Raw genomic sequence first — 23,730 nt, 5'->3', positions numbered from 1 at the left:
AAGGAGAGGAGGAAGCGAACTGATATCATAACTAAACTCACTTCCTTGTATAAATTTTTCTTAGATAATTATTAGTATTTCGAAATATTATTATTAAAATATGTAACCATGGAAAAAAGGAACTTTAAAAAGAGAAGCAAAGTACTTTTAGTAGTGCAACTGTGGTCGATGAAAACGAACACAATATTGTCACACTACAAAGTGAGAATGAACAATTGCAGCCTTTTGTTCCCCAAAAATCTGAAGTGAAAAAACAAGAACCAACTAATAAAAGACCAAAATGAAAGTATAATGACAGTGATTTGAATTTGGGCTTTAGATGTGTTGGAAATAAAGATGCTCCTGATGCACAGCGTGTCGTATGTAATGAAATATTAGCAAACAGTTCTTTGGCTCCCACTAAACTTATGTTTCATAAGTGTTCTGTGAATATGTTGTGAGATGAAGTGTTCTGTGACTAAAAAAGTTTGGGAAACGCTGACCTAGCTGTGCCACTAAATGCAGAATTCGATGGACAAATTAATAGTGAGAATTTAATGAATCAATCTTTTTAGGAACGACATATGTTTCCAAGTAAGTGGAAAAATTAACCAACCCAAGTCAGTTTACAAATGGGAAAAAAAAAAAAAAAAAAAAAGCTGTATGGCATGATGGATCATGTCTCAGTCAACCCAACTATATCAGCATTAGTTGACTTCATATGCTCAAATTCATTTGATTTTATTAATAGAAATGCTATATAGGAAAATTAACTTATCTATTTTATTGCTTTTTACAACCTTGATATCTCTCTCTCTCTCTTATAGCTACTTAAAAACTGGTTTCATTGAGGTAGTACTAGCATTGGCAAATAATGCAAGGAAGCATGCTTATATAGCATCAGCCAAAAAAACAAAAAAAAGACCTGCACATTTCAATTTCACCCATCCATACATCCAAAAATTTGTTTAGTTCTTTCTAAATTATTCGAACCATCCACTTCCACCCACAAACAGATAGAAGGATGCTCCAACAATCAACCACCCGCTGGCTGAAGGCAAACCACAATCTATCCAGCAACCATCCTTCCTCAACATGAATTTATGGCCCCTCAGGTGTGTAGTTTGAGCAAGTGGTAGAATACCATTAACATTCAGCTTACCCAACCCATTCAAGCCTTTAAACACCTCAATCAGGTCTCCCTACAGGAGTCCGGTCTCCAGAAGCTGCATTTTGAAGAACTGAAGCCTTTCTAGGTAAGAAAACTCTTTTGTTCGCTTCACCTATCTGGTTGCCCTTCTCTGCACCCATTCCAGCAGATCTACATGCTTCTTAAAGTGAGACCTCCAGACCTATAACAGTATTCAAGGTGCAGCCTAATTATGGTCTTGTACAAAGGGATAATCAGCTCCTCACACTAGCAAAGTTTTGGAATATCATTGGCAAAACCCCATGAGCTGTCCTGGCAGCATGTCTGCACTGCCCAGAGAATGTCATATCTGACTGCACAATTAGCCCCCAGATCTTTTTCTTTTCCAATACCTTGATAAGTTACACTGGGATTACAGCTACCCATATGCAGTACCTTGCATTTGTCAATGTGAAACTTCAATTGCCATTTCTCAGCACATTGCCCCAATTTTCCTAGATCTTGTTGCAGCAGTTTACCCTAATTACTGTCATTAACCACCCTGGCAAACTTTATATATCATCTGCAAACTTAAACATTAAGCCTGACATACCTTCATCAATATCATTCATAAATATTGAAAACAATAACGATTGCAGCACTGAACCCTGGGGGACTCAACTAATAACATTAGTCCACATGAGCAATGCACACTGATAACCACTTTCTGAATTCTTCCACATAACCATACCTTTATATAATGCAGTAAATTGCCATTAATGCCAAAATCCTCCAGTTTGTGTATCAAAAGCCTTCCTGAAATCAAAGTATATGATATTAAAATTATTTTTTGCATTTTGGTCACTGCTTGTTTGTTTGTTTTGTTATTTGGTTTTTATGAGCATTAGCAACTAAGGCCATATTGCTCCGGGAATATGCGCTGATCATTCCCTGACCTATCTGTATTTGGTGGTGACGGGCTTGAACCCCGGTCTAATCAAGAAGCGTGTGCTACGCACTGCTGCTCCTTCCCACCTGGCTACGGAGGCACCTTTGGTCACTGCATCATCAGATTCAACCATCAGATTGGTTAGACAAGACCACCCCTTAACAAATCCATGATGTGACTGCAGTATAATTGCATTATTTTCCCAGGAACACACATTAAGCTAACAGGTCTATAATCACTCATGTCACCCGTTTATGAATTGAGGATACATTCGCACATCTCCAGTCCATAGGGATCGCCCCAGAATCCAAGGATACTCTCATAATTATAGCCAAGTGTTTGCTTACCTACTCTGCTGCCTCCCTTAATATAATTGGATAAATTCCACCACCCCAGGCACTTTTTTATGTTCAGCTTCAACAATTTCTCTTCCACTTGCCTTCTGGTCATCACAAAGTCATTTTGCTCCCCATTACAGTTTGATAAACTTCTCACATCCCCTCTCCTAAAGAATTCCTCATGTGTGTGTGTGTGTGTGTGAATGTAGATGCAAAATATCCATTCCGTCTGTCAGCAACTAGAGCAGTCATCAACAGTTAACCTACTGACTTCAAGTGGCCCAATGATTCATCCCATTCCTTCAAGAGTTGATATAAATAAAAAAGACTGTACTGTTTTTCTTTGCTTGTTATTTGGTATTTTTAGGAGCATTAGCAACTAAGGCCATATTGCTCCAGGGATATGCGGTGGTCATTCCCTGACCATTCCGCATCCTCCGTATTTGGTGGTGACGGGCTCGAACCCCGGTTTAATCAAGAAGCGTGTGCTATGCACTGCTGCTCCTTTCCACCTGGCTACGGAGGCACCTGTTTTTCTTTGCATCCTTTGCCAACAATTTCTCATAATCTGCCTTAACTTGCCTAACCTCCTTTGTGACTTGGTTACAGACTAGTTTATATCTACCATAGGCTTCTGTATAACCTAATAATTTATATGCATCCGACATTTTTCTTCTCTGCCACAAGTCTCATTAGTTCATCTGGCATCTATTTAGGAATAAGCCTTAAGCAGTATTTCTCAGTTTGTATGAAAAGCCTAATAGTTTCTATGATTATTGCTTTGAATGCTTCCCATTTAGAACTTGCTGAGTGTAACACCATTAGCCAATTCTATGCACTGATTTAAAGATGCTGTATATAATTTAAAACCTCTCTGAGCTAAATTCTCTTCACCCTTGATGGTAGCTACACCTTTTAACTAAATCCCATATCAATAACTGATCATTGCCACCCAGTGGTTCTTTTATCTGCAGTCTTAATACATTAATAATCACTGCTGATAATCAAATCAAGAGTATTACTCTCTTCTTGATTCTGTAACATACTGCTGCAAAAATCAATCATCCAATAAATCCACAAGCCTTTCTAGTGTGTGTGTGACCAGCACACAAATTCAAATCAACATCTGGAAAGTTAAAATCCCCCATTATAAGACATTCTGATTTACTGGTCCACTATTTCTCTGTATAAATGTTTGGTATAATCATCATAGTCATTAGGACTTATAACACATCTCTACTCTCTATTTTTTTTTTTTTTTTTTCCAGTACTTTTATCACACCCAACTGAATCGACATTGCACTGGTCACCATGTAAAGTGGATGAATTACTTTATATTTAATGTGCTTCTTAACCAAGAGCATAACACCTACACCTCTCCTGTCCTTCCTGTATACATTGTACTCTCCATATTCAAATTCAACATTGCATACATCTGAGTGACACCATGTCTCCACTATTCCTACAATGTCTGCATTTGATGACTTAATCAGTACTTTAAATTCATCAAATTTATTTACACTGCTCCGAGCATTGTAAATATATTTATGAAAACATGTGCATGCAAATATATATGCACATGTTCTTAATCTTAGTTACCCTAACACATATATTACTTGTTTCACAGTAAGGCCTGAAATCCTCAACGCCTTGCTTTCCAGGCTGTTACACGTTCCAATAGAAGCCTTTGACTGTTGGTGGTTTGTCGGCACCTATTTTATTGTCTCTTTTCGTGCATAGCATTAGCATTAGTACAGGCATTTGATGCAAGAAAGCAAGCTTATGCAGCATCAGCCAAAAAAAAAATAAAAAATAAAAAAAAAAATAAATAAATAAATAAAAAATAACCACTTTCACTTCACCCCTCTGTTCGTTCGAAATACCTGTCCAGCTGAGCCTTAAACTTATTTAGGCTATCAACTTCCACGACAAGGGATGGAAGTCTATTCCACCAACCAACCACCCGCTGGCTAAAGGCAAATTTCCTCACGTCTATCCTACATCTGTCTTTCCTCAATTTGAATTTATGCCCTCTCAGGTGATTATTCTGAGCAAGAGGAAGAATCCCATCAGCATTGAGCATGCTCAAACCATTCAAGGCTTTATACACCTCTATCAGATCACCTCGGCGGTGCCTAGTCTCCAGAAACTGTAATTTCCAAAACTTAAGCCTTTCTTCGTAAGAGCACCCCTTTGTTCCATTCACTAATCTTGTTGCCCTTCTCTGTACTCATTCCAGCATCTCTACATCCTTCTTGAAATGAGGCCTCCAGACCTGTGTACAGTACTCTAGGTGTGGTCTGACCATTGCCTTATACAAGGGAATAATCACCTCCTTATCCCTACTAAAAAAATTCCTATATATCATCGACAACACACCATGAACTACTCTTGCAACCCATCTGCACTGCTCAGAAAACTTCATATCTGCCTGCACAACCACCCCCAGGTCCCTTTCATTCTCTACCACTGTCAGTGTAGTACCACAGAGTTGATACATTGCTCTGGGGTTGCTGTTTCCCATATGTAGTACTTTACATTTGTCAATGTTAAACTTCATTTGCCACCTCTCAGCCCATCTGCTCAACCTTTTCAGATCCTGTTTCAGTAGCATAGTGTCAGTAGTGTCCTTGACAACCCTGCCAACCTTCGTATCGTCTGCAAATTTGGACATTAAGCTTGATATACCATCATCAATATCATTTATAAATACAGAAAACAATAATGGACCCAATACTGAACCCTGAGGGACTCTACTAATAACATTAGTCCACGATGAACAGTGTCCATTGATTATCACTCTCTGTCTTCTCCCCCTCAACCACCCCTTTATCCATAGCAGCAATTTGCCTCCAATGCCACACTGCTCCAATTTTTGCAGCAGTCTTCCATATGCAACAGTATCAAAAGCCTTTCTAAGATCCAAGTATATAATATCAAAGTTATTCCCTGCATCCAGTTCTTTTGTGACTCCATCATAGTATTCAATCAAATTGGTCAGGCAAGACTTCCCCTTAACAAAACCATGCTGTGTCTGAGCTATAACTGAAGTCTTGTCTAGATGATCCTGCAGTGCTTCTTTAACCAGTGCCTCCATTAATGTTCCAGGAACAGAAGTTAAACTAACAGGTATATAATTACTTGTGTCAGCCTTTGATCCTCCTTTGTGAATTGGGGTCACATTTGCCCATCTCCAGTCCATGGGTACTTCCCCTGAGTCCAAGGAAGCTCCCATAATTATGGCTAAGGGTTTGCTTACTTCCTTTGCTGTCTCCTTTAATATAACTGGATAGATCCCATCCACCCCAGGTGCCCTTCTTGTATTTATCTTCAACAATTTCTCTTCCGCTTTACTCTCAGTTATTACAAGATTCTCTAGCTTACTGCCAGAGATGAATCCACCTCTGGCATTCCCCTCGCTGAATAACTCCTCATGTGTGAATGTTGATGCAAAATATTCATTCAGTTTGTTAGCTACCTGAGCAGGATCATCAACAGTTGACCCATCAATATCAAGTGGACCAATCTGATTCATCCCCTTCCTTCTAGAGTTTACATAAGTAAAGAACTCTTTGCTGTTTTTCTTTCCATCCCTTGCCAAAGATTTCTCGTAATCTGCCTTCGCCTGCTTAACCTCCTTTTTAACTTGGTTACAGATCAACTTGTATCTATCATAAGCTTTGTGTCACGTGTTAATCTGTACGTATCCCATGCATTTTTCTTCTCTGCCATATGTCTCATTAGTTCATCTGACATCCACTTAGGCCTAAACCTTGAACAATATTTCTTGGTATGTAAAGCCTAGTAGCTTCCAAGATAAGTTCTTTGAATGCTTCCCATTTTGAATTTGCTGTTGGTAACATCATCAGTTGGTCCCACTGTATAGAATTTAAATACTGTCTCAGTCCATCGTAGTCGCCTTTATGAAAGCATAACCCTTCCCTTTACCCCTAATGGTAGTTACCTCTGTAAATCCCACTTCAGCACACTGTGATCACTGCCACCTAGTGGTTCATTTACCTGCAGATTCTTAATGCATGAAGAATCACTACTGATAATCAAATCCAGAGTATTACTCCCTCTAGTTGCCTCCCGAACATGCTGATGTAGAAAACAATCATCCAATAAATCCACAAAAGCCTTGCTAGTGTGTGATTGACCAGCCCCCAAATTCCAGTCAATATCTGGGAAATTAAAATCCCCCATTATAAGACTCTCTGATTTACTGGCCCACTCTATTTCCCTGTACAATATCTTATTATACTCATCAGAGTCATTAGGCCTATAGCAAACTCCTACTCTCAATTTTGATTTCCCTATGCTTATGTCACACCAAACTGACTCGACACTGCCCTGTCCATCGATGTCGACTGGTTTCACTTCCTTGGATTTTATGTATTTCTTAACTAATAGCATAACCCCTTCTCCCTTCCTACCCTGTCTATCCTTTCTGTAGACATTGTACTCCCCAAATTCCAGTTCTGCATTCCTTATATCTGTGTGACACCACGTCTCTGAAATCCCAACAATATCTGCCTTTGATGTTTTGAGCAATACCTCAAATTCATCAAATTTATTTACTAAACTCCTAGCATTGGTGTACACGCAAGTATACATGCACCTATTTCTATTCTTAGCTACCCTAACACAACCCATGTGTTTACTTGTACCCCAATGATTCCCAGCAGTCTCTGAAATATCCTGCATGTTATTTTCCAGGCTGCGGCTCATTCCAATAGAAGCAGTGCAAGAATCACTTTCATCTCTGCCAGTGGCTACTGTTAATCTATTAGTCCTTGTATCCCCCCAATCTAGCAGTTTTCCGACCCATCTAACACTGCCTCGATAGCATCAGCAAACATTCTTGCACCCTTTCTATTGAAGTGTATCCCATCCCTGTAGAAGCAGTCTCTCCTGTTAACAAGTACAGACCAAGCTGAAAAAAAGTCTACCCCTTGAGCCTTGCACAATCCTTCCGGGGCCAAATTGCACAATCCTTCCAGAGCATAAGGTAATTAGAGATTGCACATGAGTATTCTCAAGGAGGGCACTTGTGTGCAACTCTTGCATTATCTTAGCGACACCCTTGTCCAAATGTATTCGCCTCTACAAAACAGATTCCTACAACTTACAAAGTTATGCTGATAAAAATTCCTATCCGCAAAAGCCTTGCAGTCCCTCAACTTTGGAGTTAATCCACATGGCCCTTTTGTAATCAAATATCCTGTAAATACTGAAGTCAGTTAGTGTGCAAGTAATATTTTTAGTTGCCACATAAATAATAATACTCTATATTCCCCCACTTTGAAATCTGACAACCTGTTAGTGATGCTGTCAACTTTAGATAATGCTCTGAAAATGACAACAATTAAAATAAAAATAAGATAAAATAAAAAAATAAGGAAAGAAATCGTGTTATAAAAGTAAATAAGAGCAAGATGGCAAGATGAAATAAAGTGGATTAAGCAATAAAAGATAATTGTTCCATAATGCTTCACGTCAATATTTTAATATATAATTTCGGAGTAATTTAAAGCTATATAAAAAAAAAAAGAAAGCTAAATCAATTAGTATATGTATTATCAATTAGCATAATGACCTGAAACCATTGAATGGCATAATGATCAGGAGGATATGAAATAAACTAGCATTCTGAAAAATCGAGATAACCAGACTCACTTAATAACTGAGATTGTGGATATGCAATTTAACTTTTTTATATGAATGTGATGAGAAAATCTTGATTGCAGTTCCACCGACATGAGGAAATTAATTAAAAAAAAAAAAAAAAAAATTAAATATTAAGGTATTTAATCTTTTTTAAGGCATTGCATATTAGGTATTTTTGCATGCATACCAAATGCAAAGTCAATTACCATAATATGATAATGGGAAAAAGAACACACTTGTGGGGGTATTAAAACATACTGAGCAGCAGAGTACAGGCAAAAACTAAAGCAAATGGCAGAAGAAATATCTTATATCTCTGCTAAAGCTTTATCATAATTTGTAAAGGGAAAACAGTTTTAAAAAATGGATAAAATTTTTCAAGAGTCCAAAAATAAAGCAAATAGTGTACTCAATTCTACTGATTTTGTGTATACTAAATCAGTTGTTTGTTGGTTTCCTTCCTTTCCTTTTAGCTCTTTATGGAAAACTACATTTCCATATAGCTCAATTACCAAAGCAACAAAATGATTTCAAAATTTAATAAGAATAATATACTTACTTCTGGAGAATCAAATGGATATTTTGGAGTAAATTTGAAGAGCAACTGAAATTTTTCTCCTTCATATAATGTTCCTGCTGCTCCTTCCATATCCACTACCCATCTAAAATCAATTTAAATAAATTAAACTGAAAGTCTTTTACAGATTAAAATTATTATTAATATTAAAATTATTATTCAAATAACACTTAAATTTCTAATGTTTAGAAACATTAAACCAGTTGTCACATAAATAACATGAGGGTCATCATTTTAAATGAGAACTCATAAAATTGCAAATAACTTCATGTAAAACAAGAATGTTAGAGACGAAAAACTACATGACCATTATTTATTCTGTGTATGGTGGAACTGTCTCAAAACATTGTTTAAAGCTTTTGTAGAAAGACTTTTGTAGGTATCTGATGTCATAATATGGAAGCTTGTTAATATGTTCAGGAGAACGTTTTAACTGGCTGCAGGGAGTCTCTTCAAAGATGCTTTGTCATGCCCAGTTATGCTGGAATCATGTGGTGATCACTTTCAATATTTTTTTTTAACAAATTAAATAATGCCATAGAATAAAGAACGTTAAATTTATATCTATAGCACCTTTCACTGAAAGTTATTTGCATTTACAGCAAATTATGCGGCATGGCTACATATAAAAGAGAGGACATATAGCAGCAGTAGTTTCATAAGATATATGCAAAAGAGAAAGCTGTTTTGCTGGTGGAAAGAATACATGCAGCTGCAGATACTCTGGGCTATGTTTATGAAGCAAAATCAGTGCTCTTGAATAAAACTGTATTGCATGGAGCAAAATGCAAAGTTTCCATAGTTTGCAAGAAGCAAATGGACACATGCAGCAGCATATTGTCAGGTGGGTAAAGTCATTTCAGCATAATGGGAAAAGAACCAAGGAATGTAAAATTACTGCAAATTAATGCATATTATTGGAACAGCATCATCCTGTGTTATTTGGAGAAGAATCTATACCCAGAAATATAACAAAAATGCATTGTCATATTTTTGACATCTCTTGGAAAGAGCAATACCAGCAAATCATTCTGCACAAAGCAAGGTGCCATGTGGCTCTGGAGTTAATGCAGTGGTAGCAACAGAAAATCACTAACCCCACACATTTTGCAGATATGTCTTTATAACTTGATTTGTTCCACAAGATGAAATGCCACTCTGAGATCAATGCTTTCAGCTACACAAACTATATGTGAACAGGACACTCCATTCTTCATGGCTGCTGATACCTGGAGGAATCTGCTTGATACTAGATTCCTCCTCGGGATTAAGTTGTATAGAAAGCCAGAGCTTATTTTGAAGGAGTCATCAGCCATTTTCAATCCACTGCAGGATGAAGGCTTCTCCAGCAACTTTGAGGAAATATAAACTGCAAATACCTGCAAGTAAAGCTGGGTTTTTTTGTAATAGCCAGGCTGGAACTACTTTTTGACATTTGCAATGAAAATGATCTCAGAGAACAAAGAATAAATTTACTGTGAGAAAATCTGTAATATTCAATCATCCAAATGGTGTTCATTTTCGAAGTACTCTCTGCATATTGCAACACACTTATCTTATCATTCCTGCCATTTCCTCAGATCAACTTTTGGTAAATTCTTCAATGCCACTTCTGAAACTTTGATCACACCCACTAACTCAATTTACTTTCCCACAGTCTCTCTTTCAGTAGCATGCCAGAAAGAAATCACATCATACAAGAAATGGATGAACTATGTGAGGACCCAAGATACAAAAAAAAAAAAAAAAGTAGCATGTGTACTCTGTATGCACAAAAAATGTTTCATTTTATGTGAAAACATCCTTGGCTTGGACAAGATTAAAGGGTTGTTATTTTTTTTGTTATTTGGTTTTTTAGGAGCATTAGCAACTAAGGCCATATTGCTCCGGTGCGGTGGTCATTCCCTGACCTTTCTGCATGTTCCGTATTTGGTGGTGACGGGCAAGATTAAAGGGTTGGGCTTTCATAGTAGTTACGTCTGCAGTTGGAAATTCTAAGAGAAGTAAAGGATAACTTTCTGGAGTGCATAATTTTACATTTTTTTCATACCATAATCGATTACAGATATCAACAAACAGCTCAATGTATTTTTCAGAAATTTTCGTTTAAATTCTTTATAGGAGTTATGGTCATATTCAATGTTCTTGAAAATGATTTTGTGCTCAACTACTGTTGAAACTTGTGGAGGATCTACAACAGGCAGCTGAGCTGAAATATGATTTTGTTTCTTTTTGGATGATGCAATCAAAGAAGACTGTTGCAGTTTACTCTGCCTAGCTGGTTCAGAAATCAACTAAAAATCTTCAGGTAATTCATTTGAACTCAAATTTTCTAGATCAAAATCTTCAGGAAGTTCTTGAATGTAATTTCATGATGCTGATGGTCCAGCTTCTTGATGAGAAGTCGGCATAGAAGGTTGATGTTTATTAAAATCTTAAGAAGCAGATTTTATTAAATTCTGCATTTTTTTTCGTCCTCTATGTTTTTGAACTCATTCTTTTGTTGACATGGGGAGACTTCTTCAGTGGCTTTGAAGCTTTTATTCTTGCATAATATTACTACCTGCTACTTACTCTATCGAATCAACATTAGTGACTGAGTTGGCATCATTTAGGAAGTGCATTTCCATCTCTTAGTATGAAAGATGTAGCATTTTATTCTCATGCCTGCTACTTACTCTACCGAATCAATGTTAGTGACTGACTCAGCATCGTTAGTGTCATTTAGGAAGTTACGTCATTTGCATTATTTCTGTCTGAAATTATCGTCACCAATTGGTTTGTTGAATTAACGTTATGGATGTTGAATCAATATCAGTGACTAAGTCAGCATTGTTAGCGCCATTTAGGAAGTGACATTGTCATTTCCGTCTGAAAATTTTGTTACCGATTGGTTTTGCTTCAGTCCAAAAATGTAACAGGTGCCACCAAAGATGTTTTCACATCAAAAATTGTTATTACAATGTCATAAAAATGGAATGACAACACAAGCAGTGTAACTTTGGCATTTTTTAATGCAAAACCCACATGTTTGAAACTATCTTCTGGACAAATCTTTCTGAAATGGAAAACCAATTTGGTATTATACAGGTGCATGCATAAGCACCTGTATAACACCAAAGTAGTTTTAGCAGTTCTTATGTCAGAAAGGAGGGAAGTCATAATCAGCAACCCTATTTCCACTGACACTGAAATAAAAAGCTTCTAGTGAAGGACACTCATAATTGATTTCTAGAACAAAGACAAGCCTTCACAACTAAAATCAACAAAACTATCAGCAAGGTGTTCCTCTATATTGGCCTTTTTTTTTTTGTTAGTTGTTGGTACATCGGCTTCTGTGGCCATAATGCGCCTCCCAAAGTTTTTTTTTGCATTTTCTACTCTGATCCAAGCCCGAGGTGGGATTCAAACGTGCGACCTTTGGGTTGCCAGGCAGGCACTTTACCCACCCGGCTAGTGGCCTTTTTGTGAAGAAGCTAGCTTGTTCCATGATAAAACATATCATCAGCATACTCTTTAGAACCAGGCACAGTATACAGCCCATGTCAGCAGAACAGTGTGTACTGAGCAGACTTACTATCCTCTATATTATTGACTTAAAGAACCTACATCATAGACTCCTGAGATGACATTTAACTTGGTAGAATTGACAAGATGGAGGCAGTTAAGCACCAATAACCAGCACTCTTTCAGGAATGATTTGGATAGGTTTCATGAATGGCTGGACAAATGGCAGCTATGATTTTAATACTGCAAAATGTAAGCTTTTACAAATAGGAAATAACAGCAGGAAAATAACTTATGCCTGGAGGAGTTGAATTAAAGAGTAGAGGAAGAAAAGAGATTTGAGAACAGCCCATCTCCAATGCAAAAACTTCACGTCCTTAAGGCACATGGTATCTTACTGATAATTTATCAAACATTTAACTGGAGAGAGAGAGAGAGAGAGAGAGAGAGAGAGAGAGAGAGAGAGAGAGAAGCGCATATAATTCCTCTAAATAAGGCAATTGTGGAGAAACAAGAAAAAAAAAAAAACCCCAGTGCTCTTGAAGTGATCAAAAGATTAACAATATGCTGGTAAGCTTGCCAAAATGGCGCTCAATATATGACAAGACACTGAATATATGGGCTACAGGGCTTGGTAACACTTTAGAGGGGGGGATTCTAATTAAGGTAGGATGCCATAAGTTCAAAGACTGAATTTTTATTTAAACAAATAATATTTATAGATAATAACGGGCTCAATTTTTCAAAATAATGTTGACTATTTACACATTTTCCTCTCCATTATACAAAGGGTACTAGGAAAGTTTTGCAATATGACGCAACAATGAATCACAGGGAGCTGCTTGTTGCTGCATGTTGAGACATGTTCATACGTGCATAGTATCCGCCGCGCCAAGTCGATGGGCTCAGTTATTCATTAGTAGTGAGAGTGTAAAGTGCTTGCGATGGCATCGTGGTCACGAAATGAGATAAGGACAGTTTTGCGGTATAATTTCGTGCGTGGTTTAACCATAGACCAGTGCTTAGAAGAAATGACTCTTGCACTAGATGATGATTGTCCACATCGTACAACGATATTCAGGTGGTATAGAGAATTCCCAAGGGGAATTCCACTCTGGAGGATTCTGAGAGCCCGGGAAGGCCACGAACGTCAGTTACTGAGGAAAACGTTACTGCTGTGAGGAAAATGCTTGACGAAAACAGGCGAGTGACCTACCAACAGATAGAGGATACTTTGGGCCTAAATGCACCAGCAATTCGTTCGATTCTGCAAGATCATTTGCACGTGAAGAAACTTTGTTCTCTCTGGGTGCCGCATCAACTGACTGAAGAGCAGATGACACGACGTGTGACTTGGTGCCGGGAGATGTTAAAAAAGTTTGATAAGGGACAATCTCGGTATGTGAACAACATCGTGACAGGTGACGAGACTTGGCTGTACTATTACGATCTGCCGACCAAGGCTCAAAACAAAGTTTGGGTCTTTGATGATGACGACACACCCGTAATTGTCAGAAAATCCCGATCTGTAAAGAAGAAAATGATAGCTGTATTTTTCAAATCGAGTGGAATTGTGGAACGTGTCATTTTGGACACGCAGAAGACAGTCACAGCTAAGTGGTATACTGAACAATGCCTGCCTAAAGTCATTGGATCTATGAAGAACCTGCGGCCAAAGTCAAGAATGGACACCTGGTACCTCCATCACGATAATGCTGCAGCTCACCGCGCCAAAGCCTGCACCGAATATTTGACCACGACAGGACTGAAACTTCTCGAGCACCCTCCCTACAGTCCAGACCTTGCTCCCTGCGACTTTGCACTGTTCCCTCATGTGAAAATGAAGCTAAAAGGGAGGTGGTTTTCCAGTGATGAGGACCTTCTACGGGCTTGGGACAACTAGTGTGCTTTACTCCCTAGTGAAACTTGGCAGAACTGGTTTAAAGATTGGTTTCGGAGGATGGAGAGGTGTATTGAATGTAGAGGAAATTACTTTGAAAAAATTAAATAAACAAAGCTGTATTGCAAAACTTTCCTAGTACCCTTTGTACATGATTAATTATACATAATTTATTCTTTGAAGACTTTTTTGTAAAGTTACAGGCATACCTCGAATAACGAATAGAATGCGTTCCACGAAATTACTTCGTTAAGCGAAACTTCGTTTTCAGAGGTAAAAATACTATGGCCAGAATAGGGATACGTTCCTACGTAAAGAACATGAAAAGCTTTTTTTTCGAACAAAGAAAGGTTTTATTAAATAAACAGTCAACTTACATACAAAGTGAAATCACATTTTAAAATACGAGTCTAAAGTTGATTGTTTATGCTTTTTTTCTCTTTCATTTAACAATTGCCTATACGGAGTTATTGCATTTAACACTGATCGCTTAACAATAACACTTCTTCTTAAATCAGGATCATTTTCACTAAAAAAATTTAAAACGTTTTCAATGTCATTAAAGCACCTTTTTAAATCTTTGGTTGTTAACACTTTTTCGGCAGGAACTTCTTTAACTTCATCTTCATTATCTTTGTCTTCGTTGCTAACAAGGTTTTCTAAATCTTCCACTGAAAAACCATCATCTTCTGCATTCAATAAATTTCTAACATCCTCTTCATCGACATTTTCGAAACCTATTGATTGAGCCATCTGGATAACTTCATTTCTAATTTCTTGGATGTTATTTTCTTCTTCTAGTACAACTTCTGGCGATATTTTGCGCCAAACTCCATTTAAGCATTTCTTAGTGACTTCTTTCCAAGAACTATCAATGTTTTCAATTGCGTTTTTAATGGTGTAGTTTTTCCAAAAAGTTTTAACTGTCATTTCCTCTTTATCCTCTAGTTCAGTTAAACTGATTAATGTTCGACGCAGATCCAACTGTTTTCTTTTTTTTTTGTCCTCGCCTTTTTCCAATTTTTATATATGAGGTCAGCGTTTGTAGTGTTTTGGCATGAAATTTTTTTACGGCCGGATGCCCTTCCTTACGCCAACCCTAACCCTTTTACTCGGGCTGGGGAAACTGGTTTCTTTTCTATTTAAGTATTCTTAAATAGAAAAGCTTTAAATGATGCTATTACTCCCTGATCCAATGGTTGAATCAGGGAAGTTGGGTTTGCTGGAAGAAACACAACTTTGACAGGAATGCATGTGTCCAACGTGTTAAGATCAGTAGGATGTCCCGGAGCATTGTCTAACAACAAAAGAGCTTTTTCTTCAAAGTTGTTTTTTTTTGACAATACCGTTTTACTTCAGGACAAAAGTGGTTAACAAACCAATCAGTAAATAACTCCTTGGTAACCCACGCTTTTCGATTTGCTTTCCATATTACAGGTAAATTCATTTTTATGTTACCTTTTAATGCCCTCGGATTTTCTGAATGGTAAACTAATAACAGTTTTAATTTATAATCGCCAGAGGCATTTGATCCAAAGAGTAACGTTAAATGGTCTTTGGCTGCTTGAACCCAGCAGCTGATTTTTCTTCAATAGAAATGAAGCTTTTTGTTGGTAGCCGTTTCTAGAACAAACCACTTTCGTCAACATTGAACACCAATGGAAAAATTTCACGTTCAATTATTTCCTTTAGTTTTTCTGGAAACTTTGCAGCTTCTCCTGTTAATTTTACACTATGAATCCTGGCCCGTTTTTTAAATTTCTCGAACCAACCACGAGAAGCCCCAAAGGTTTCCGTAATTTCTTCAGTTTGTTTAGATTTCAGGTGATTAAACTGGAATATTTTTTTTTAATGTTAAATGGGGCTTGAAATTGCCGACTTCGTTATATCGAAGCTTCGTTATCAGAGGTAACGTTAACCGAGGTATGCCTGTATTTATTTATTTTATTTTTCTTTTTATGGCATTTGTCACAGTCCAATTAATTATTTTAAAAATTAGTCTTATTAACAGCATGAACTGGATAAATTAATAACGCATAATGTTTTAATAGTCAAAAAAATACACTTTCATAACTTTGCCTTTAGACTTATCACTGAAGTTCTTTCTTCCTGAGAGGTGTGAAAGACTTCCATTTATAGGACTGATATGCAGGTTATAAAGAAAACACCACATTTCGTCTGGCATCATTACTGTTTTGGAAATGTTGGTTCACAATCACAACCACTTCAACCAGGTCTAAATTTACCATTCCAGGCCATAATTTTAGACAATCACAAGATGGAACTTTGTGTTAATTTCGCTCTCAACAGCAAATCATATGCTACACGTGTCACTCTACAGCTGCTAACAGGATTCATGTGGCATCCCTAGCAGCTACAAGCAAAAGACTGACACAATCCTGCGATGCTCAAAAAAGTAATGTATACTTTTTTAAATATAAAAAATAATGACCTTCAGTTATAATAACAATTTTCAATGCATTCTTTTGTCTATTATATAGTACAACTACATGTAAAATTAATATAACCTGAAATTTATAAATAATACTTTTATAGGCAGCAAATTATCTGTCACAAACTTTTGTGACAGATAATTGGGCAATAAAGATTATGACAGAGAAGTTAACATCTACATTCATTAATATCACAGAGTAATAATTAAAGAAGGGTAATAAAGAAAAGTGAAAAATATTCACAGTTCCAATTTCAAACTTACTGTGTCAAATTTGGACCAATGTTGGCTGGATTAACACTGACACCTGGTGGTGGCTCTTTCTGTATCGCCATCAGTTCCTTTTGTAGCCTCTTCTGAAAAATAATTTGAGTTAAAAATAAAACTGATTTCAAGATTAAAACAAAGAAACTCATTTAAAATTGATATACATGAGAGAAAAGGATGCAGGAGATCTGTATTTGAGGTCTTTAAGGTTTATAACACACACATTATAAAAGCAACTAGCCAGATAGATGTTTGGTGACTATTCCTATCAAATGAAGTCATTAAATGCAGACATCATAGGGATATTGGAAACATGGTGTCACTCAGACACCATATTTCTGATATTCCTATGTCTGAGGATACAGAATTTGAATACAGAGTAAATGTAAAAAAGAGATAGAAAGGATGAGTGAGGATTGTATTCTCTTAGTTAAGAAACACACAGAATTTAAGGCAGCACACCAGGTGACTTGGGTGGCAATTGAATGTTGTCATTTTGGTGCAACAAAAGCATTAGAAAAACAAAAATGAGAGTAAGAGCATGTCGTGTGTCATTATAATTCCAAAATATGTAGAATAACATTTTTCCTAAGTGATGTAATATCCTGACTGTTTAGTCAAAACAATTACAACTGCAACAAAATATATACTGACAAAATATATATGAAAATCACATTAGAAGCAGATACTAATTAACAGGACAGCATTAAAAAAAAAACCCAACCCAATGCAGAAGAAACACTTTACAGGTGTATCCAGCTAATTGAATTGCAGGCCTTTACTTGTCTAAACATGTTTATAAACATATTGCATATACATGGAATGTGCATCTAAGAAAACAGTTCTTGCTATTTGTACAGAAGGTGTATATGAAAAGTAAAAACAATTTGGATTTTTAGAATCAGCACAAAACATACTCCAGCAACAACATGAATTTTACAAATATCAAAATCTCTGTAGACTAGTATTATCAACAGCTACCCATTACGCATTAAGAATTTACAGATAAAAGAGCCACTAGGTGGCAATGAGCAATATATTGATATGAGATTTACTTAAAGCGGTAACTACTGTCATGAGCAAAAGGAAGAGCTTTAGCAACTGAGCTTTGGAGAGCCAAGGCTATGCAGAATGGGGACAAGGAACTTTTCATGTATGTTAATACAAGGAAGTAAAAACCGAATTGGACCCTTGTGCACTGGGTGTGGGAGAGTCTTAGACAACCCAGCTGATATTGCAGATAAATTGAACAGGTACTTTGCATCTGTCTTTACTGAAGAAAGACCCTTCATGACGAGTTTGTTGTTTGTTATTTGGTTTTTAGGAGCATTAGCAACTAAGGCTATATTGCTCCGGGAATATGCGGTGGTCATTCCCTGACCTTTCCGCATCCTCCGTATTTGGTTTCATGACGAGAAGAGGCTGTGCAAGTGAGGCCGAGTCATATTAAATTAGTGATTTTGAAATTACAGATAACTGTTCATTAGAAACACTTCCAGCATAAAGGCAAGTAAGGCTCCTGGAGTTGATAGCATCAATTTTGAGGGAAGCAGGAAGGGAGCGTACTGAACCACTGAAGTTAATGAGGGCATATTTCAACTCGGGAGAGTTTCCTTTGGATTGGAGAAGTGCCAACATATCACCAATACATAAAGGCAGTTCTAAGAGTGAAGTTGGTAACTATAGGCCAGTTAGACTGACTTCAGTGGTACGGAAAATCTTAGAAACAGTAATTAAGAGTGCAATCCAGCGACATTTAGATAGATGTGGTATTCTGAATAGCATTATTTTGTTATGGGGAAAATCGTGTTTAATAATTTATTTAGCTATTTTGACAGTTACTAATGAGCTGGATGTAGAGAACAATTTCAAAATAGTTTATTTGGATTTTAGCAAAATATTTGATTCGGTCCCTCATGAGGTTATTGCATAAGCTGGAACATGTTGGGATTACTAGAAAAATTCTAAGATGGATTGCTGGGCTGCTGCAAGGCAAAGGGGTTGTGATTAATGAGTATTCTTCAGCCTGGTGTAAAGTCAGAAGTGGGCCCCCAGGGATCGGTTCTTGGACCACTTTTGATTCTGATTTTCATAAACAACACTGACGATGGGATAGAAGGATTGATGTCAAAATTTGTAGATAACATAAAAATTGGTAGAGTAGTTAATTATCAGTACCAAGCAGCACTCCTTCAGGATGACTTGAACTGCAAGAATGGTCAGAAAGGTGGCAGTTATGTTTTAATGCAGCAAAATTAAAGGTCTTACACTTGGGGAATAGCAACCCCAAAATACATTATACACTTGATGGGGTTAAAAACAGTAGAGGAAGAAAGCGATCTGGGAATTATAATATGGGCAGATATAAAGTTTTCTGAGCAGTGTAAACAGGCAGCCAGGAAAGCCCAAGGTGTCCTATCAATGATTTATCGAACATTATCCTGTGGAAATATGAAGGCCGTAGTCCCATTGTATAAGGCAAATGTAAAACAACATTTGGAATAGCATGTTCAAGCATGGAAACTTCATCTGAAAAAAGATAACAAACTTCTTGAAAGGACCCAAAAATGGGCAACTCGCATGGTGAGATCGGCAAACAGGCTACGATATGAGGAAAGACTCTGAATATATGGGCTACAGTGCTTGGAAACCAGGCACTTCAGAAGTGACCTGATTGAGGTTTATAAGGCTCTGAGAAGGGTTAGTAAAATGAACAAAGGTGAAATTTTCCCTGTTATAGAGAATGTCACAACTCAGCATAAATTCAAATTACATGGGAGAAGGTTTAGACTAGTTTGTAGGAAGTTTTCTTAAAGCCAGTGAGTTGCTGATCGCTGGAATAGGTTGCCATCAGAGGTAGTTGAGGCTGACAGTTTGAATAAATTCAAAGGCCAACTGGATAGTTATGTGAAGACAGAAGCAAAGAATTTGTATTTCCTTATCTACTCGTGTTCCCCCCCCACGGACAGTGCAGCAAAAGCCTGCAGGATTCTTGCACCGTATGGCTAATACTATTACTAACTGTAAAGACGACTACAATGGTCTTAGGCAGTTTTTAAATGCAATTCAGTGGGCCCATCTGATGTTACTGTCGTAATAGTAGTACTGGCATATGATGTAAATAGGTATGCTAATAAAGCATCAGAAAAAAATAATATATTTCACACATCACCTGTCCCATTCCAATAACCTATCTAGTTCTTTCTTGAATTTATTCACACTACCAACTACGACAAGATATGGAAGTTTGTTCAAACAATCAATGCACTGGCTGAAGGAGATCCCCCACACAACTATACTACAACCATCTTTCTTCAATTTCAATTTATGACCCACCTCCCTTTGTTTGCAGTCTGAGCAAGAGTAAGAATGACATCAGCACTGAAGTTGCTCAATCCACTCAAAGTCTTAAATGCCTCAATTGCAGGTGCATAGTCTCCAGATGCAGCAATTTGCAGAACTGAAACCTTCATTCATAAGACCACACTTTTGTTCCCTACCCCAATCTCATTGCCCTTCTTAGCACCTGTTCCAGAAGACCTACATCCTTCCTAAAATGAGGCCTTCAGACCTGTATGCAGCACTCAAGATGTGGCCTAACCATAACCATTAGTCCATTCTTAACCACTGTCTTTTTTTTCACTTCATCACCTGTTTATCCAGAAGTAACTTGCCCTTAATGCCACGCTGCTCCAATCGGTCCAACAGTCTTTTTTGTGCAATAATATTAAAGGCTTTTGTGAAATCCAAATATATATTATTTCAAAATTATTTTTTGCATCGTTCTTTTGTTATTGCATTACAGTATCCAAACAGATTGGTCCGACAAGGTCACCCTTAACAAATCCATGCAGTGATTGCACTATAAGGCGCCTCCATAGCCAGGTGGGCAGGAGCAGCAGTGCATAGCACACACTTCTTTATTAGCCTGGGGTTCGAGCCTGTGCTCACCAAATACAGAGGATGCAGAAAGATCAGGGAATGACCACCGCATATCCTCTGAGCAATGTGGCCTTAGTTGCTAATGCTCCTAAAAAAAAACACACACCAAATAACAAATAAAATTGCACTATAACTGCATTCATGCCTAGATGATCCTGCATTACTTCTTTAACAAGTGACTCCATTATTTTCCCTAGAACAGACATTAAGCTAACAGATCTGTTCTTAATCATGTCACCTTTTGATCCCCCTTTATGAATTGGGGATTCACAGATCTCCGGTCCACAAGGACCTTCCCTGAATCTAAAGATGGCCTCATAATTATGGTATAATTATAATAATTACCTCATAATTACCTTTTCAATCGTTGAGAGATAGATCTCCAATATTCAAATTTTTATAAATTTTTTGCATTGCCGATAGCATTGAGCTTGAGCGGCTTAATATTGGAGATCTATCTCTCAACGATTGAGCATATACATTTGACGCCTTTTCTACCCCGTATCACATACTATGGGAGGTAATTAGATGATGTTCTAGTTATTACTGATAGCAGTACTATCCAAAACATTTTACATTCATTTAATAATATTCAATTAAATTTACATTGGAAAGGGAGGGTACGAATATAAAGTCATTAAATTTTCTAAATTTCACGCTTACTTGGGACTTGAATAAAATCCAATTTAACCTTTATCGAAAACCTACAAACATCGATATTCTTCTGCATTATAACAACTATCACCCATTCTCCTACAAGAGATCTATTATCTTTAATCAATTTTTAAATTGTCTATAAATATTTAACGATGGAATCTGCTTTGGGCTCAGAAATGCAAATATTAACCAGCGGATTTTTAAACAGGGATTATCCCCTTGCTACAATAAACCAAATTAGGGTACCAGCTAGGGATAGAATAAAAAATACTACATCAATTAACAATCGTAATATTAAAAAATACTTTATTTCTGTCCTTTTTGTTGAACAGTGGCACAAACAACAGATTTTTTTTTTAAAGATATCGAATTTAATATTGTAGCCAGGCCAATACTGAAACTACACACTATACTGAAAAATCGCTCGGTCCTTTCCTCATTCGCAACACAAATAAATGACCTGGTATACAACATTTCTTGTGGGGATTGCAACTCGTCGTACCAAGTTCTATGCATTTTCCTCCGAATTTTCGTTCAAATCAACATGCAGCCTCAGTTCGCGCTTCTCGTTCAGCAGCTTCAGAACTAGCCTTTTATGTCATTAACGAAAAACATACTTTTTTATTTAACGAGGCCAAAATACTTAGTGTCCAACATAATTATACCAGACTATTAATTGCAGAAACTGTCGAAATTAAATTGCATGAGAATTCTGTTAATTTTTGCTGGCCATTTCTAATCTCCAATTCATGTTCTTGGTCCTTGAGGTTGTCACAGACATTCTCTCAGATATGCCAGACAAGCTGTACTTGCTATCTGGGAGTCTAAAACGCTGATGGAACTGATATTTGGGTGACACTCAAGTCAAGTGGACCCAATTTCGGTGAAGTCCGGACGGTCTGTGACAGCCAAATGATCTGCTTGCACCTTCACGATGGTGGGACTGTTAGTAATCCTGGGTATAACCTCCATGCACAAGTACATGGTGGGTGACCACCCAGGTGTGAACCAACGTAAGCAGGGATCGAGGTGTGGCGCCCACACCACAGGGAGGAATGCCGCCCCTCTATGTTACCAGGCAGTACTAGGTGGTAGATGACTGTCATCAACTGATGAAATACCACCACTTTGCTTATTGGAGGCTTGAAGTGGTGGAACCCATGTTTAGTCTCTAGAGCTAAGTTCCGGTCAACCTTTCCCTATCTCTTCCATCATGCAGTATGATTGATGACTTTTGAGGTTATGATGAACGTCGTGGCAAGATCCAATATTCCTTACATTTCGAGGGTACAGCACTAAAACGGTGTTCGCAGGCCGGCCGCTAGTTAGTACACCGGACTGAACCTATTGGTAACTCTCTAGGAAGCTTCCGGATCAGCTAGTGTATAATCTTGCTGCCTCTACTCTGCCAGATAGTGACTGGAGGGAGTTCGAGTAGTGTGCATGCGGGGAGAATTGTCGAGGCCACGTTATGTCAAGGATCTGGGTATATTCTTACCACATGTACGCCATATCCAAAAATTTCATTACTTCATACAGCATGTCCCACCTACTTTTTCTTACTATTGAATACACCATGAATTGTCAAACTAATAGAGCAAGCTTATCTGCGAAAAGATCTAAACCTCCCAAGGACTTCCTAATTCATTTCACAAATATACGTGGTCTCAATTCTAATCTCAACGATGTCCATTTCCACTTGCAGTCTTCCAAACCCCATGTACTTTTTCTGACAGAATCTCAGTTATCGGTTGATTCATCTACTGCTCATCTCAGATGCCCAAATTATTCGCCTCAAAGGTGGTACTTGTGCATATGTCCGTTCTGATATTCCCTGTCAGAGACTTGGCAATTTGGAATCTCCTCTCTTTGATCTTCTCTGGCTTAAAATCTCTCTACCTCATTGGGTCAAATTCATCTGTTGTCTCTAACGTTCTCCCAACTCCACTAATCACTTGGAGCTCTTTGACTTCCTCTCTTTGCAACTTGACTTTCTCCGGTCCAACTTTCCTAACAGTGAAGTAATTTTCCTTGGTGATTTTAATGTTCACAACTCCAGCTGGCTTCCGTTTTCTAGTCACACCGACCCAGCAGGTCGAGATGTTGAGGCTTTTGTAATTACTAATGACCTAGCACAGATTGTTCATTTACCTACAAGAATACCAGACAATCCTAATCATACAGCCAATACGCTTGATCTTTTTCTCACAAACCCTTCTAAGTACACGGTCGAAGTGAGAGGTCCTTTAGGCACTTCAGATCACAACTTGGTGATTGTCTCTTCTCCAATGGAACCTTTATCTCATGGCTATTCCCAACCACGTGTTGTTTGGCATTACAAGAATGCAAAATGGGATGACCTG

At 37.6% G+C, this 23,730-nt stretch overlaps 1 protein-coding gene across 1 annotated transcript in view; it reads right to left on the bottom strand.

Moving 5' to 3' along the window:
• Positions 1-23,730, bottom strand: part of LOC150087580 (ubiquitin-conjugating enzyme E2 W) — a 120,451-nt gene that overhangs the window by 61,211 nt on the left and 35,510 nt on the right. The window contains exons 2-3 of the mRNA XM_090372145.1: positions 16,766-16,857; positions 8,625-8,727 (exon numbers count right to left, since the gene is read on the bottom strand). Of these exons, the coding sequence (XP_090228271.1) occupies positions 8,625-8,727; positions 16,766-16,857 (195 nt within the window). The remainder of the gene's footprint in view (positions 1-8,624; positions 8,728-16,765; positions 16,858-23,730) is intronic.

This window comes from Mastigoproctus giganteus, chromosome 4 (assembly GCF_048544385.1).
Source record: "Mastigoproctus giganteus isolate SK-2022 chromosome 4, ASM4854438v1, whole genome shotgun sequence".
Lineage (NCBI taxonomy): Eukaryota > Metazoa > Arthropoda > Arachnida > Uropygi > Thelyphonidae > Mastigoproctus > Mastigoproctus giganteus.
The sequence above is the reverse complement of the archived record's forward strand: the minus strand, read 5'-3'. Positions and strand labels throughout refer to the sequence as shown.